This window comes from Coenobita brevimanus, chromosome 86 (genome assembly GCF_032717465.1).
Source record: "Coenobita brevimanus isolate Jiangsu-jjx chromosome 86, ASM3271746v2, whole genome shotgun sequence".
In the NCBI taxonomy this organism is placed as follows: domain Eukaryota; kingdom Metazoa; phylum Arthropoda; class Malacostraca; order Decapoda; family Coenobitidae; genus Coenobita; species Coenobita brevimanus.
The window spans coordinates 32,723,447-32,741,424 of record NC_137039.1 but is presented as its reverse complement, the minus strand read 5'-3'; the positions used below and the strand labels follow the sequence as shown (position 1 = coordinate 32,741,424).

At 42.6% G+C, this 17,978-nt stretch overlaps 1 protein-coding gene across 1 annotated transcript; it reads left to right on the top strand.

Annotated features, from left to right (window-relative positions):
• Window positions 1-2,987: 2,987 nt before the first annotated feature.
• LOC145410654 (apolipoprotein D-like) lies at window positions 2,988-16,384 on the top strand. Its single transcript, XM_080280768.1, has 5 exons — window positions 2,988-3,113; window positions 4,090-4,177; window positions 8,582-8,698; window positions 9,413-9,498; window positions 16,238-16,384. Exons 1-5 carry the CDS (start codon window positions 2,988-2,990, stop codon window positions 16,382-16,384), a joined length of 564 nt encoding a protein of 187 aa, XP_080136894.1.
• The last annotated feature ends 1,594 nt before the right edge of the window (window positions 16,385-17,978 follow it).

The window sequence follows — 17,978 nt, the reverse complement described above, 5'->3', positions numbered from 1 at the left end:
GGAATAAGGCGTTTGGCAACAGACAGACAGAATTGAATTGACTGGGTAGGACTGGATGAGAAGACTTGAAGCATACTAAACTGACCACCGGGCGGACTGGGGGGAGAGGGAGAGAGAGAGAGAGAGAGAGAGAGAGAGAGAGAGAGAGAGAGAGAGAGAGAGGTGGAGGGGAGCAGGCCATGACGCTTCATTCCCTATAGCACTGATCGCAGGTGGCTCTCTCTCACACTGTGCAATAGTTCATAGACACTATCACTACTATCAAGGTTGACTCTCTCTCTCTCTCTCTCTCTCCCTCTGAATGGATAGATGCAGGCGAGTTAATTATCTACCTATTTTCCGCATGCAAATTTACTTCATTGATATATCTTTTTAAGAATGTATCTATTTACCCATTTATTTATTTCTTCATCTATCTGTCTATCTATCTATTAACTAAGAAGGTGGGTGTGGATAAAAAACTGCTTCCTCTTTTATTCTTTCTCTAAAAATATAGGTCTCTCTCTTTCTCCCTCTCTCTCTCTCTCTCTCTCTCACTCAACTAATTCCTTGTTACGAAAACTGATAACACAAAAAAGGCCTTACATAAACCCAAATCACGTTTCCTGACTCACGTGAACTTACATAAATGCTTTTTTCAATCAACCTATATATATAAGAGCTGATAAGAACTGGGTATATAAGGTGGGAGGACTGGGAGCAGGTTATCAGTTGTTCTTCCCCAAGCTACGCAAGGACAGGCAAGGTGGGTGCGTGTGCTTGTGTGTGTGTGTGTGTGTGTGTGTGTGTAGAGAGAGAGAGAGAGAGAGAGGGGGGGGGGGCTGGTCATACAATCACCATTTTCTATCATACTCGTCATTCGCCCCCTTCAACGGTCCTCTCAACTGAATGGAATCGACCTCCCTTACCTAAATTAAAATCCCCATGTGTTGTACCCTAATCACTGTACAAGATAATGGGTGGGAGAAACTCAACCCGTTCAGCACGAGGACGTTTTTTTTTTTTTTTGTCATTCTTTCTCCTTCCAGATCATCTAAAAGGAGAGATTTTTCGAACGAGGGGAGTTAAATCTAGCCCTAGTAAAAATCTTCAAACGAGGGGTATATCTCAAACGTGTAGGAATGATACGAATTACTAGAGAAGTAGTCTATGTTCGAATGGTCACTCAATCCCAGGCTGAGACAAGGAAGTCTGACTGAATTTCTTTAAGACTGATATATCAATCTTTCACCAACACAGTACCAGCCATGCTAATACTTGTACACCAGTCCTCAGTCACACAGCTTCTATAGTATGCATTCAATACAGGCAGTCGGTATTAGCGCCCAAGTGGTGACAAGTGAATGAGTGGCACGTAAAAGCAAGAATCTGTGGAAATGAAAACGCTCTGAAAGACGAAAGATATATGAGGGGAAGAGGGTATGACTGGGAGGAAGAGATGAAGCAGAAAGCGTGGAAGAGGAATAACTGGCAAAACGAAAGGTTAAAAAAAATTAATACTGAAAAAGCAAGAATCTGGAAATTAAGTACTCTTATGGTTGATGAGAACTATACAAGAGAAAGAGAATATGAAAAGGAGCAATTTAACACGTTACTGTGGGAAAAAAAATAACTTACCAGACTATAGGTAGCAGTGAGAAAGGAAGAGAAATGGAAAACAGTATTGCTGAAAGATACTTGAATTTAGGGAAATAACGTACAGTACTTTAATTTCAAACGAAGCTGAAAAAGATATAATATGGAAAGATAGCTAGCGGCAAACTAGAACGAGGAAAGGAAGTTGAATAGTTAAATCAGCACGAATTAGTGGAAGAGTAGCTTGTAAGTTGAGAGCAAATTTAAGAGGAGGAAATATGTATTAAGGGGAAGGAGACTTTAATCAGCACTAAACCGTGGAAAGCAAGTCACCTGTAAGATGACAGGCAGTAGTAAAAACGGAGAGATAATGCAGAAGGAGAGACGGCAAGATGAAAGAGCATGAATATCTGGACATGAGTTACTTAGATGAAATGAAGTTAAAACTGACATGAACGTGAATGAGATGAAATAGCACTAACTTGAGGGAAAGAAATAACTTGCATGACGATAGACACTGGTGCAAATGGAAAGAGGTCGGGAAAGGGAAGAGAGATGAAAGAGCAAGAGTTTTCGGGGATGATATACTTGGAGACCTTTTCAAATCACCATCAGCTTGGAAGGGCTATGACGCTCCGAATACTGGCAGAACAGAAAGGAATGGCCTCGATAGGGCAGGAGCTTGGTAAACACTGTATCAATCTAGCTATCCATCTTTCTATTTTATCCGTTTATCTATCTAGCTATCCATTTATCCATGCATCCATCCACTTATCTATCTATATGTTGCCTGATGAAGCATCCTGTGAGGGGTGGCCTTGACGAAACCTTCCGGCATTCGTTTCACTATTGCAGAGACCTTAACATATCCCAGTTTGTACACACTCCTATTGCAAGTTATCCTAACCTATGCACCCGTTTTATAAGCTTAATAACCCCCCCTCTCTCTCTTCTTAACTTGGCCCATGTTTTCCATTTTTAGCATGGTTCAAGAGTACTACGGCAGAGTAAGACAATGTTACGGCTCCACATCCTTTCTATAGCACTTCTTCATGACTAGCATCATATTCTACTCTTACTTCAATGTTACATCTCAGCATCCAAGATGGAGAACTGATAATTTTAAGCCAAGTTAAAGTGAAAAAGGCATACCATCACATTCAGTGGCGTACCGAGGGGGGGGGGGCATGCGGCCATGGCCTCCCCTTTTGCAATATATATATATATATATATATATATATATATATATATATATATATATATATATGGCCCCCCCCTTTTCAACTTTCTGGGTACACCACTGATCACATTCTAGTGTTTATTTAATTTAAAGCTCGACATACAAGATGGACTGATGGCAATTTTTGGCTAGGTTAGAGAGAAAATAATACAGTAACTCCCTCACGCAACAGATGGCGCGTATGGTGTTTGTAGCAATTGCGGTTTGTTTACTCGGGGTGGCCAGGGGGATGCTAAGAGAGGTCAGTGAGGGAGTCTGTCCTGAAGTCACTCCTAAGGCCGACTTGGACCCTGTTCCAGTGAGTATTCATGGCGTCTGTCTGTCTGTCTGTCTCTGTCTCTCTTTCTCTCTCTGAAATAATTGAAAAAAAAATGCATGACAAACTAATAGCGCCGTTTTCATCACATAATTCTTAGTAGCTTTACATTCAATTCTAATTTCCACCATTCCTATATTATAACCCTATCCATCAGGCATTCTAGTCCTGGAATATGTTGCTTATACACATCCTTGCCTTTACGACCAGTCACCGGAGAGTCCAGTGGGAGGGGAAGAGCTTTCTGTTTTGTTGCCTTAATATTCTCAGTGTTCTGTAATTAGTATATAATGGCCGGATCACCTTGAAGCACCCCAGCGTCAGTGAATCTAAGTATTTTATCTAACTCACTCCTACTCACCCACGCCCTCCCACACTTCCCTACTCTCCCACACCCACATTCCCCAGTCACTGCCTTATTCACTCCGACACAATCCCACACTCACACGCAACCTCCCATCCTTCCCACACTGATCTCCGCATCCTCACACACTGCACCACGTTCTTCCTTCCCAGCTTCATTCATCCCCACACCCTTCCACACTCCTTCCCATTCCCCTGTCCCTGCCTCACTCATCACACAATCTAACTTTTCCCCATCCCTGCCTCACTCATCACACAATCTAACTTTTCCCCATCCCTGCCTCACTCATCACACAATCTAACTTTTCCCCATCCCTGCCTCACTCATCACACAATCTAACTTTTCCCCATCCCTGCCTCACTCATCACACAATCTAACTTTTCCCCATCCTTATCACACTTACCCCCACAGCCTCAAACACTCCCCGATCCCTACCACACCATCCCACACTTCATCACATTCCCCCATTCCTACTTCACTCACCCCTACATCCTTCCACACTCCCCCATCCGTACCACACTCACCCGTGCATCCATTAACATCCCCCTATCCCTCCCACACTGCCCGACTCACCCCCCTTCCTCTCCACCGCAGTACCTGGGGCGCTGGTACGAGATCGAACGCTTCTCACTCCTCTGGGAAGGCCACCAGGATTGCGTCAACGCCATCTACAGCGACCTTGGTAAGTCTCTAACACCCGCATGCTTCTTTTTTCTCAACCTATCGTACATGGAACTGGAACACGAACCTGGGTTGTAAAGTCAACGGCTGCGTGCCACGGTCTTGGGGAAAGATTGGGACTTTGCAAAATTTGAATATGTGCCTTAATGACCCTCGTGCAGTAGACAGGCATTTAACTTCAGTGTCAAATGTGTGGGAATCGGAGCTCTACCGAATAATGTCTTAACTTCAGAGAGCGCTGGGTCCATTTTTTCCAGCCAGTAAATACTTTCGTCTCACTTCGTCCCTACACTAATGAGCAACACTGTCGCCTAGGCACATGGCAATATAGGTCTCGTCACACAGAGCCGGGAAAAGAACATATTCTGAGCAAAGTGTCCGACTGTGCAAGTCAGGGTAAAAGTTGGAATAATAACACCCAAGATCTCAGTGCCAAGTTCTGGGTATTCCGTTTCTCACTCGCCTGTATTATCCCTGGTACTGAACACCGAAATGCCTAGAACGTGGTCTAATGAACCTTCAAGTAGCGTCATACTAAGCACTATCATCTACTGGCTGGGTGGTCCAATAGTAACGAGGCTGTCTAGATTCTGCGCTGGGACACGGTATAGTATAAGGTTCGGCGACGGAATGGTACAAGGTTCTGTGATGGAATCCGTATGTGCCCATAGTAAGAACCTTCTCTTAACACTTTGAATCTGCTGACGCCTTTGTCTCTAACTTAAGACTCAAGACTAAGGATAGCAACGCAAAATTCTCTTCTTCTTGGCGAAAAACAAAAACACTGCACTCAAACCATTAATGCTGAAACACCTATTTTCACCGCCTACACTCTCACAGCCCATCCCCATCCCCCACAACAATTCCAGTCCATCCCACCCATTTTGTTGTTCCCCATGCCAACTCCTTTACCCTCCCCTGACACTTTCAGTCTAAGAGGATGTTTAAAAACAAACCTTCAGTGTACACACTTATACAACATCCATTTTCACTGCTCCAGTTCCAGTCCCACCGCCCATCAATATTCAAACCCATCCCACCCATACCTTTGCACGCCAGGCCATTTCTTTACCATCCCCTTATGACAGTTTCATGGCAAGACACAGGCCAAGTGGTAGACAAACGCAATAGCAAAATCAACCACAAAAATGTCATCGTAGTGAAGGGGTTGACAGCAGTCTATATATACAGTATATATATATATATATATATATATATATATATATATATATCGTTTTCGTTTTTCGTTTTTAAAGGCTCCAACATGCTTGCATGTGTCGGCCTTGGTCACCTAATGGCGGCTCTCCATGCTGCACGATCCATTGCAGCCTCCCTGTTCAGTCCCTTAACCCTAAGGTCACACTTAATGACCTCGTCCCATGTCTTTCTCGGTCTACCCCTCATAACCCCACCCCCAATATTAACACTTCTCACCTTCCTCACCCAACTATCATCCCCCATCCTCTCCACATGTCCAAACCACCTCAATCTACCTCTCCTCATCACAACACCAATACACTCCAGTCCCATCCTACCTCTCAACTCTTCCATTGTAAACCCAGCCCCTCCAGGCCTTGGACGCAGGGACGCACTGCACATCCACCTAATCATTGTCATTTCTGTACGTCTGAGCCGGCGAATGTCTTCCTCCTTCACTGCCCAGGTCTCACTGTCATACAGCATTACACTCCTAACACACGCTGCATACAAAGACCCCTTAGCACGTAGGGAGAGCCCCTCAATGTCAGGAGAGGCAAGAGCTCCCTGAACTTCTTCCAACCACTTCTCACCCTAGCCACAGAGCTAGCTCCAGCCCCACCTCCAGCACACAACATGTCTCCTAAATAACAAAACTCTTCCACACACTCAAGAGATTCACCAGCAAGTTCAATTCTTTCACGTCTGACGATCTCCACCTGCTCACCCCGGCACGCCATACACATAAAATCAGCATTATCTCGCAGTCTACCTCTGATACCACTACATCTCTTATGCACCCATTTATCACACACACCGCACAAGATGGAATTACTTCCCACGCCCTTGTGGCAAACTGCACATGGCCACTCTCCCTCGTCTTTGACAGTACCGCCACCAACGCTAGATATCATCACTTTTGTTTTATCTGCATTTACCCTTAAACCCTTTTGCCCCATACCATCTCTCCACTTCCTAAACCTTTCCTCCGCCTCCCTTTCATTCTCTGCAATCAACACCAAATCATCAGCATACAACAACTCCCACGGGAGTCCGTTTCTAAAGTCACGTGAAAGGGCTTCAAGTACCATGATAAACAACATGGGACTCAAGACTGACCCCTGATGCACACCAACATTCACGGAAAACTCATCACTCAAATCTCCATTCACTCTCACCTGGGTGTGAGCACCCACATACATGGCCATAACCACCCTAACCAGCCACTCCTCCAAGCCAAGCTTTCTCATTGCCCACTTCACCACCTCTCTAGGGACTCTGTCAAAGGCCTTTTCCAAATCAAGAAAAACAAAATAAAGATCCCTTCTCCTACCAATATATTTTTCCTGAAGCTGTCGAACAATGAATATGGCATCAGTGGTCCCCCTACCTGGCATAAACCCAAACTGCATCTCATCAATATTCACTCTTTCTCTAATCATACCTTCTAAAACTCTCTCCATTACCTTCATTATCTGATCTAAAAGCTTTATACCTCTATAATTCCCTCTTTCCAGGGCATCACCCTTCCCTTTATACACATTTACAATTACACTCTTCAGCCAATCATCTGGGACAACACACTCATAAATAATCCTATTTATCAGGTCAGTGACTAAACTCACCCCTATATCGCCTGAGGCCTTCAACATTTCGGCAGTCAACCCAGACACACCTGCTGCCTTCCCTACCCTCATCCTGCCTATTGCCTCACTCACAGTAGCAGTATCAATCAAAGGCCAAGGGCCAGACACTGGATCTGCTGGCTCCAAACCTTCCCTGTCCCAGTCAAACTCCTCATTCAACAACCAGTTATAATGCTCTCTCCATGCATCTTTAATATCCTCACTGTTCACCACTACCCTTCCTTCATCATTCTTCACACACTGCTCACCTATGATATCCCGATTATCCCTCTTCACCTGACCTGCCACCCTAAATATATTTTTCCTTTCCCCATGATTTAGGTTATCAAGTAATTGTCTCTGTGACTCAGACTTTGCCCTGTATACCTCTCTCCTAGCCCTACGCTTGGCAGCCAAATATTCCTCTTTGCTACCACCCTTCTTCCATTCCCGGAAAAGCCTTCTTTTCTCCTTAATTGCAGCTTCTACACCCTCATCCCACCACCAAGTTACTTTATGTCTTGGTGGTCCTCTTGTCCAGCCACATGTTACATCAGTAACTCTCAAGAAATTGTTCTTGAGGGCTCTGTACTGTTCATTAACGCCTCTGTCTACAGCTCCCTGTTCAGCCACCACTCTCCTCAACTCGCTATAGAAGGCATCCCTTACTACTTGGTTTTTCAGCTTCCATATTTTCCTCCTAGGTACATAAGTCCTCTTTTTCATCATTTGTTCTTTAAGCACCATATCACAAATCAATAGTTTGTGCTGCTGCACACACTCCTCACTTCCTATAACTTTAACATCCCTCACTAACCTCCTATCGGCCCTCCTAACCAGAAAATAATCTATCTGACTGCTATATATATATATATATATATATATATATAAAATACGTAAGACATCCTGGTAGCGAAAGGGATACCAGCTAAATTTTGGCTTCTTGGTGGTGATGGTGTGCTCGAGGTGCACAACACGGCAAGGAAACATAAGGAGTTCGCCAAGATCTAAGGAACAGCTTTGGGACCCTATACTCAGTCCACTTTAACTTCACCCAAGACTGTCATCTCTCCATCTTCAGTGATGAGCTGTAAAAAGGATGAACACTTGAATATGACATCAGTAACGAGATAAGGCAAAAAGGATGTAAAGCCGTAGTATTCCCAGTCTGATACTAAGCTCAGGAAATAAACTGCGCAATGACGAAAAGCCCAGGAAGTGGACTAATCACCGTGAAGAAAGGGACGCCAGCCAAACTGTGATACTACTACTACAGGTGCCCAAAACGACCAAAAATAACAAAAAAGGAAGTGCACTAAGATACGGAACAACTATCAGGGAAACAGCCACAAGACATCAAAGTGAAGAGGACGCGAGTTTAACTGTCGTTGTTGTATCCAGGTGCAATATTTTGGTGTTATTTCTAGATGCTTAACTTTGGTGCTACTTCTAGGTGCTTAATTTTGGTGCTATTTCTAGGTGCATAATTTTGGTGTTGTTTCTAGGTGCTTAATTTTGGTGTAATTTCTCGGTGCCAAATTCTGGCATCATTTCTAGGTGCTTAATTTTGGTGGTGTTTCTAGGTGACGGTGTGTTGGAGGTGCATAACACGGCCAGGACAGAAAACGGGGAATTCACTGAGATCTACGGAACAGCTGTGGTACTCGAGCCAGGAGTGCTACTGGTTGAGTTTCCGGGACGTGAGTACACTTCCAATGATACGCTGTGTGTGTGTGTGTGTGTGTGTGTGTGTGTGTGTGTGTGTGTGTGTGTGTGTGTGTGTGTGTGTGTGTGTGTGTGTGTGTGTGTGTGTGTGTGTGTGTGTGTGTGTGTGTGTGTGTGTGTGTGTGTGTGTGCTGCATCTTGATCATTCTCGTTTATATTCGTATCACACACACAAAAAAAAAGTATCTAATCACTTCCATAATCAGTATCAAAATCACCACATATCCCACACCACCAGCAGAATGCTTTCCTGAAAAAGTGAGAGATCAAAGTTCCAGTTAAGTATTCCATTGCAATTAGTTCTCGCATCATAAACATACACATTGCAGTGTTGTACGCGAGCGGATATCCTACAATGTGAGGGTGAGCAATTAAAGAGGGAAGTTGTAATTGGCAATATATCTGGGCTTCCGGCATGACCTCTGCTGACTTCCCCTGACTCCTACTGACCTCCCCTGACACCTACTGACCTCCCCTGATCCCTACTGACTCCCATGACCCCCACTGAACTCCTCTAATCCCTGCTGACCTCTTAACCCCTCTTGACCTGACCTCACATGACCCGTGCTGACCTGACACCTACTAATCGCTCATGACCCATGCGGACCTCCCCGACCCCCAATAATGGAATTTACTGAGCTCCTTTATTTCTGTACCACCACTAACGAGAATATTTTATCTTCTCCCAGATCTGGCCTCCAAGTACCAGGTCCTGGACACTGACTATGAGAACTTCTCATCCGTCTACAACTGCGAACAGGCTGGCGACCTGAGGGTAAGTCTCCGATGACATTGTTTTTTTCACAGAATTTTCTTACTTCTTTTCCTGTGGATATCATTCTCTCTCTCTCTCTCTCTCTCTCTCTCTCTCTCTCTCTCTTAAATATCGGTATATATCATCATCATCATCCGGACCTTCTTTCCCACCCTAAGGCAGAGTGAGGAGTAGCAACATCCAGACAGCCCAAGTTTGCCCAATCCAATGGACCATGCTTCCATTCACTCATCATTCAAGCCCCCGGAATCCTGACTCTGTCTGATGCGCAAAAACATTCACCACATTCTGTAGCTTCACATAAATGTATCTGATAGAGTCAATCAGGAAGTTATCACATTAAAATGGGGTGCCACATCCCTGACCATGCACTTCTTCTCACAACATTCATCCAGAAAGCTCGATCTCTTGTCAGTCCCCTAGCCTCACCAACTTCTATACCTCTCTTCCTCATACACTCATCCACCATATCCCTCCACCTTTTGTCCCCTACACTCTTTAATCTATACATGCACGACGTAGCCACACCACAGATACACATAGCTTCCTATGCAGATGATATAACACTTACATGTACACACCAAAACGCAAACAGCTGCACACATCATTCAACCTTACCTCAACACACTACATGAATGGTTCACCGCAAACATGCTCAAAATAGCCCCAGCCAAATCTACAGTGACTCTTCTCACAAACTGGACAGCAGAACACAGTCACATCCCACACCTCACCATAAACAACACTCCCCTACCACACACACACACGCCCAAAATCCTTGGTGTAACATACAATACATCAATGTCATTTAAACAACACATCACAAACATCAAAAATAAAATAACACCAAGACTCAATGCTCTGAGGTCACTTGCCCATACAACATTCGGCCACAACAAAGAAACCACCACCACAGTATACAAACAATACATACGTTCAGTGATGAATTATGCAAGCTCTGCCTGGGCTTCTAACCTCACCAAAACACACTACAACACTCTACAGACCATACAGAACAAGGCCCTAAAAATAATCACATGCTGCACAGCTACTACACCCACAGACCACCTACATCGAGGAACCAAAATCCTCAAAGTCAACGATCACCTAGACATGAGAGGCACCCAGTTTCTTGCTGCAGCCTCCACAAACCCACAACATCCACTACAGTCCATGGCAGCACATCCACCCACACCAAGGAACATCAAAACAACACCCAGCACACGATACCATACACATATACTGTCATCTCTCCCCCCTCAGACCAGCTTCCAGAAGCATATCCACACTCAGATCACTCGCTGCTCCATTCAGTCATTTAAAGACAACACACAGCTGCATGCATGGCCTCCTGACATCCACCCTTCTGAATCCTATCTTCCTCGTGAGGACAGGGTCCACCTGGCCAGGCTGAGATGTGGGCACCATCCAGCCCTCTTAAGCTACCAGAAGAGGCTGGATGACTCCGTCGCTGATGCCTGTCCAGGATGCAGCACAGCCCCCCATACTATTAAGCACATTATGGAAGACTGCATTGCACACAATCACCTACGCCAACAACACAACATACACTCTTTGAGAGGTCTGTTGGAAAGCCCGGTCTCAGCCATGGCCTTCCTATGGGACTCGGGACTGTTCGCCCAGACTGCCTAGGGAACTACTACTACTACTACTACTACTACCTTCTCCTTGGCCTACCTCGTCTCCTCCCTCCTTCAAATTCACACAGATATACCTTTTTCAACTCTCTATTGTTATCCATTCTCTCACAATGACCATACCATCTCAGTACACTCTCTTCGATTCTGGTGTCCACAGACTTCCTCACTCCATATCTTTCACGAATCACATTATTTCGTTTCTTATACACTCTCTGTACTCCACATACATTCCTCAGCAGTCCCATCTCCACTGCTCTCACTCTTGACTTTTCATTTTCATGCCACACCATAGTCTCACATCCAAATGTTAAAGTAGCAATTAACACTCCTTCACATAAGCCTCGTGCAGCATTAACACTCAAGACTCTGTTTCTTATCAAGACCTTCATAGCACCAGCTACTTTCCTTCCTTGTGTCACTCTACTTTCCATTTCTTTTGTACATTTTCCTCTCTTTTCTATCACTCTACTCAGGTATTTGAACTCTCTCACCTATTCTAGTCTCTCTCCATTCGCTGTAACATCACACTGGAAGGCATCTGATGCATCAGTAACCATCACTTTACTCTTTTCTACATTTACTCTCAAGGCACGACGCTCACAGACATCAGCAAAACTCTGCACTAGTCTACGAAGTTCTTGTCCGGTATCTGCAAATAGTACTGCATCATCAACATACAACAAATCTGAGATATTCCATCCGTCACCATTCATTACCAATGCCATCCCTCTCTTCATTATACATGATTTTACTTCTCTCATCACCCCATCCATATATATTTTGAACAACCATGGGAACAACACACACATATATATATCACAAGTGGTTCCTTCTTTCCATTACTGCCATCTTTCAATCAGATAAGCCAAATGCACCTTGTGCAGTCCAACCAATGGATAGATCTGAATGTATATTCTTTACATTTAATGCCAAACTAGAGTGATTACACCTCGCATACACTAACTACAAGAAAGCAGACTGGACAAAATTCACCGAAGAAACAGAACAGCACTCAGCACACTAAACAGCACACCCATCACCAATATTAACGGGCACATTACAAAGTTTAACAACATACTCAACAGAGATAAACACCATAGTCCACAAGGCAACAGAAGACAACACAACCAAAACTTTACATCGGAGAATGCCAGCCTCGTAAGACAATGTGACAAACGCAACTCACCTCTCCCAGACTCCCACACACACAAGACACCATCACAAGGCTCCAAGAACTAAACAATAAACTGACAACAAAATTTGTACAAAAATAAATATATAAATAAATCGTTAAAAAATAATAAAATGGAAGGTCTTTGTAACAACTTAGGTTACTCCACAAATGCCTCACAGCTCTACAAAATACTTGACAAGTATCACTAAATCAGAAACATCTATCTGTCCATCTATCTATAGCCAGACACCACAATATGACCCATACGGGGTTGCCATTTGTCTTTAGGTTAGTTGTTTTACAGGGAGGGGCAGTAATTCTCTGCCAATCCACTTGTTTACAGATATGGAACACGTATGGGTTGGTCATATGGTTACCACCTAGTGTTGTTAATAGTTTTCTGGCTTACTGGAAACCATTAGGCTTGCCACTCAATGTAAACCCACCTGAAGAGGAAAAAACGAGTACTGTAATAGAAAGTGACAGGAAAGATGGGAAAAATAGGAGGAGAGGCCAGACACAGAAAAAAAATAACAACAGTGAAGGAAGCAGTAGGCAGTAATACATCAAGTGAGTGGATGATGGGCACCACCACCTACCACGAAACATGCACTTCCAAAACCTACGCCACCATCAACTCAAACATCCAACACATCCCTTCCTACAAAAAATATGACAACATACTTGTTAACCACTAGTCAAATACAAGTGCTTTAACACCAACATGAAATGAATCTGAAAAACAAATCTCTCATCACAAGCAGTCTTTGACCAAACAGTAACTCCCTTCACTCAAAAAAAAAAAAAAAAAAAAAAGCACTGGCTGGAAGGCATCACAACACCTGAAACATTATTTTAAAACCACAAGCCATTCAGGTCCTCACACACATCATTAACTACTCATACTTAAACTGTAACATTCCCAGTACTTGGAAGCATAGAACAATCATCACTACACTTAAACCAAACAAAGATCCTATATTCTCTTCTTTATACAGACCCATAACACTATTTAGCACAACATCAAAAATAACTGAATGTCTCATTCTCAACAAAGCCACACCTCATGTCCCCTTTGGTATTTCAAAACATAGATTCAGAGCACTACATTCTACAAACACCTTACTGACTAATCTCACACAAGCACCACATGGCATCAACTCCACGACATCCGCACAATGCACATGTCTCACATCGATAGATATTTGTAAAGTCTTTGATGCCATCCTCAGATGCAAACTAATCACCAAGATTTAATATGCAAACATGGAAAACAACACCAAGTGCTGGTCTGCCAACTATTTATCTGGTAGACAAGCACATGTTACATTCCAGGGCAAGTCATCAGACACAAAACTTCCCCTGTGGAGTTCTAAAAGGCTCTGTTGTATTACCCACACTCTTCAACCTATAAATGCATGATACTCCCACATACCAACCACCTACAAACATTAATTCATGTGCAGATGACATCACCATAACAATCGCACACCACAATGCACACAGCCTGTACACTGCAGACTTGGGTCAAGGATAACAGGCTGACTATCATCCCAGCCAAATTCACCACCACATTTATCACCAGCAATAAACACAAACACAGATACTCTCCCTACATCATACCTAACAATGTACGTGCACCACACACACATCCTCCACCAAGGTCCTTAGAGTGAAACATTACACAGCACAGACCTTTAAGGACCATGTAGAAGACATCAAAAGGCAGAGAACCCCAAGGTTCAATGCACTCATCAGGCCAACTACAGGACCAGACTTTGGGCAACAAAAGAAACATTCACCTTACTCTACAAACAACACATTAAACCAGCGATTTCCTATGCCTCCCCAGCATGGGTTCCCATCTTATCTAACATCCACTACAATACCTTAAAAATCATACCGAACAATGTCCAATGCATTACCACTGGCTGCACCAAAACCACTCCCACTGTCCACTTACACTCTGAAACTTAAGTCCTCCATGTCAGAGATGACCTTAATATGAGATGCACACAATTCTATGCTGCAGGCTGTGCCAATACACAACACCCCTGTCTACACATGACACACATACAACACATTGGTACATAAAACAATCACCACACAAACATTATCAAACCCTCTACAACAATATCCCACCTCCAGACAATCCAGCACCAGCAACGATGAAGTACAGTACCTAAATACAAGTACTGCACTCAATTTACACACTGGGCAATACACCTCGATCATAACACCATGCTACAAGCCCCCCTCCTGACGTCCACCCATCACAGGTGTCTTTAATCAGAGATGTTTGAGTTCACATAACTAGGCTTAGAACAGGATATCACCCAGCCCTCCTTAGCTACTAGCTTAGTTTTGGGTTGGGTGGAATCACAGTTGACATATGCCCATCTTGCAGAAAAGACCCACACAACATAGCACACATAATGGAGCACTACACAGCTCAAGCCACACTAAGTTGAAGACACAACATCAACAGTGTAGGGAACCTGAGTCAACTCCATAGGGGTGGCTGCTTACCTGAAGCTGACAGGTCTGCTTGATCAGATGAACCGAGATTGAGCAACAGCAACAACTTTTCCTGCTCACAATTACTTTTCCAAAGACATCCTCTGTCATCACACTCATTGAAGCTGTTCTAAGATGACTTATACTAGTAATTCTTTTAACCCCTAGGCTCCGGTGGCCCTAAACACTTCATATGTCTGTGGTGTGGGAACACAAGTAAAAAAATATATACTGTACATATATGTTTTCATCTTATGATGAAAACAATTTTTGACCCGCCTATGCCTAACCAAACAAGATAACATTTTAGTCAGACAAAGTTTACACTCCATACTGATGATTCGTGACCTACACATCACGCATAATCATGAAATAGGTGTGAGAAATGATAGAAAAGTTCACAATATTTCACATAGCTCTACCAATCAGCATTTCCAGAATGCTATATGCAGCTGAGGGTTAATAAACTCTAAGGTACTCTGCTTCTGATAATCATTTCTAACACTACGGTTTTCAGCTACTGTATATTTTACCTACCTGTACTTTCACCATACAGGAGAGGAGTGGTCAACTCAACACTGACCCTCTTCTTAACAGCAAACTGCCTTACAATGCTCATAGCACAAGTATCTAGGACTTCCTCTCACCTCCGATTCATGCTACCAAAAAAAATTAAAGAGCCATGAGAAACTGGGTTAAGATGATAATATGATGACACTGACTTCTGCTACTTACAGTAATTTCTCACTAAATAGTGTAGATGTATTCCTAATATTATTATGTTAAATGCAAATAACTTTCTAAATTTAAGGTTGCATTTCAGTATGAAAATAACAAAATCATATTCAAAAGTACAAATAAAACTAAGAAAACATATATGACATGACTAGATGTATCTGTACAGTATACAGTATATTAAATGGTAAAGTTCATTAGCAAAATCAGATGTAAGTGATATCTGAAGATAAATGCTTGTATCCATTCCATATCCCTAGCTCTTTACTACACAACTTGACTACTTGATAATGAACAATGGTATGTTAAGTGAAAAAGTTCCTATGCTGACTAACAACTTAGCAAAATCAGATGTAAGTGATATCTGAATATAAATGCTAGTGGCTGTTCCATATCCCTAGCTCTTTACTACACAACTTGACAATGAACAATGGTATGTTAAGTGAAAAAGTTCCTATGCTGACTAACAACTTTATAGTGAAGAAGGTATTAACCCTTACAATCCAATGATGTGTTCTATGAAACATCTCCCCATAGGTGAATAAAACTGCCTACTGATATCATGAACAACACAACAAATATGTTCTTGGAGTGAAGGTGTTAAATGAATGCATGTTGAATAAGGAATTACTGCACCTAATTTTCCCACTAGTTCCAGTATGCATGGGTGCTGTCCCGAGAGATGACCCTGGACGAGGCCACTTTAGCCACAGCTCAACAAGCCTTCACCACTAATGGAATCGACCTAGGCCCATTCAACATGACCTACCAGGGTGATGATTGCCCCTACCCAATGTAAATTTACCAGGCTAATGTGTACCATCACAAAGTTCACCAACACCACCCTGCCAGACCCAGTAATGGAAGGTGTTACACGAAATATTCTGATGTGATGACAATTAGAAGCATACAATAAGCGCACATGGGAAGGAAGGATACTCCAAAAGTTCAGCAACAAATAAGAATTAACGCATAATGCTGAAGGCATGACACAATACTGGAAATGGATTGTCAAAAAACTTTTGCTTGTGATAGTACTTTACCTCACCTACTTTGACTAGCTAATATATTGTACATACTGTTTTTATCTCTTGCACAGACAGTCCTCATTATAAGTCAGGGATGTATTCTAAAACATCACAATCTCTACCTACCCTAACTCAACCAGCAACTTACCTGGTTTTGTTCAAAATACCACCATAACACAGTATACTGTACACCTTTATTTACTACATTTACCCTTGGCATTTTTTTTTTTTCTTTTTTTGTAAGCTGGCCATAATTTGTCATATTTTAGCCACAAAGCCAAATGTATCTCCTTTTATCTACCCTCTACCCTTACCTGACCCAGTTCACCTGGGATACCAGCTTCTTATCACACCAAAGTCACATAAAATGAGTGTCTCTTGGAGAAACTGATATATCTAATTTGTGAGCCATAGTACTTTATTCTACGAGTTTCTTATACTGTACTATAATTGAGAATCTACAGATCTCCATAAATTTCTCCTCTGACTCTTACCTGGTTTATTTCACCTATTCTGAGAGTCACAAGCTTCAATCAGTTTTCTGTCATAACTATCAACTCTTTTTGTAGAAAGGACAGGCAAAGGTGAATGTAGAATCCTCCCATGTCTCAGGCTCTTCCTGCAAAATCAACCTTAAAATCAACTTCCGGGCATAACCCTGATTTATCTTTGTAGGAAGGTCATTGGATGAACTGAGGAACTTAGAAAATTTTCTCAGTCTTTTTTTCCTACAAAAACAGATCCTGTCTACAAGAGTAAACTGATCTTACATTAGTCTGTAAATCAGGATCCTATGCTACACTTGGTCTGCCTTCATGTACCTGTGTGCCATAGTAATTTTGTTCTTGAGTTTGACTTGGTTTTGTTGTCTATAGTTCTCCTCCAGCTTCCCAGGTAACAACTACCTCTACATGACTGAAATTATTTGTCCCAACATGACCTCACCTTAAACTATGAATCTTAGTATCCTTTGTTTTTTTGTGATTTGACATATTGTAGCAGTCACCATTTCTCTTTAACTGGTGCATAAACATATACTTCTGATATAAAGAAGACTGAAGACTCCTTGATTTTCATTTAAATTTGCATCTCAGACTCTCCAGCACTTCTACACTGACAAACTTTCTCAAAATTTCACTGAAAATTCACAATTCTGCAAGGAACTAACAATAAGGTACACAAGGTGGGGGGGGCTTCAGAAAAAAATCTGGTATCTCTATGTCCCGATCCAGTTCCCTCCAACTCTGGTCCGATATGTTAATCTGGTGGATTTCAATCCAGTACCAACTCTATGTATAGCTACAAACATAACATAGTAGTAGTAGTGGTAGTGGAGTAACCCTAGTATGTCTGGCCATGCAGATT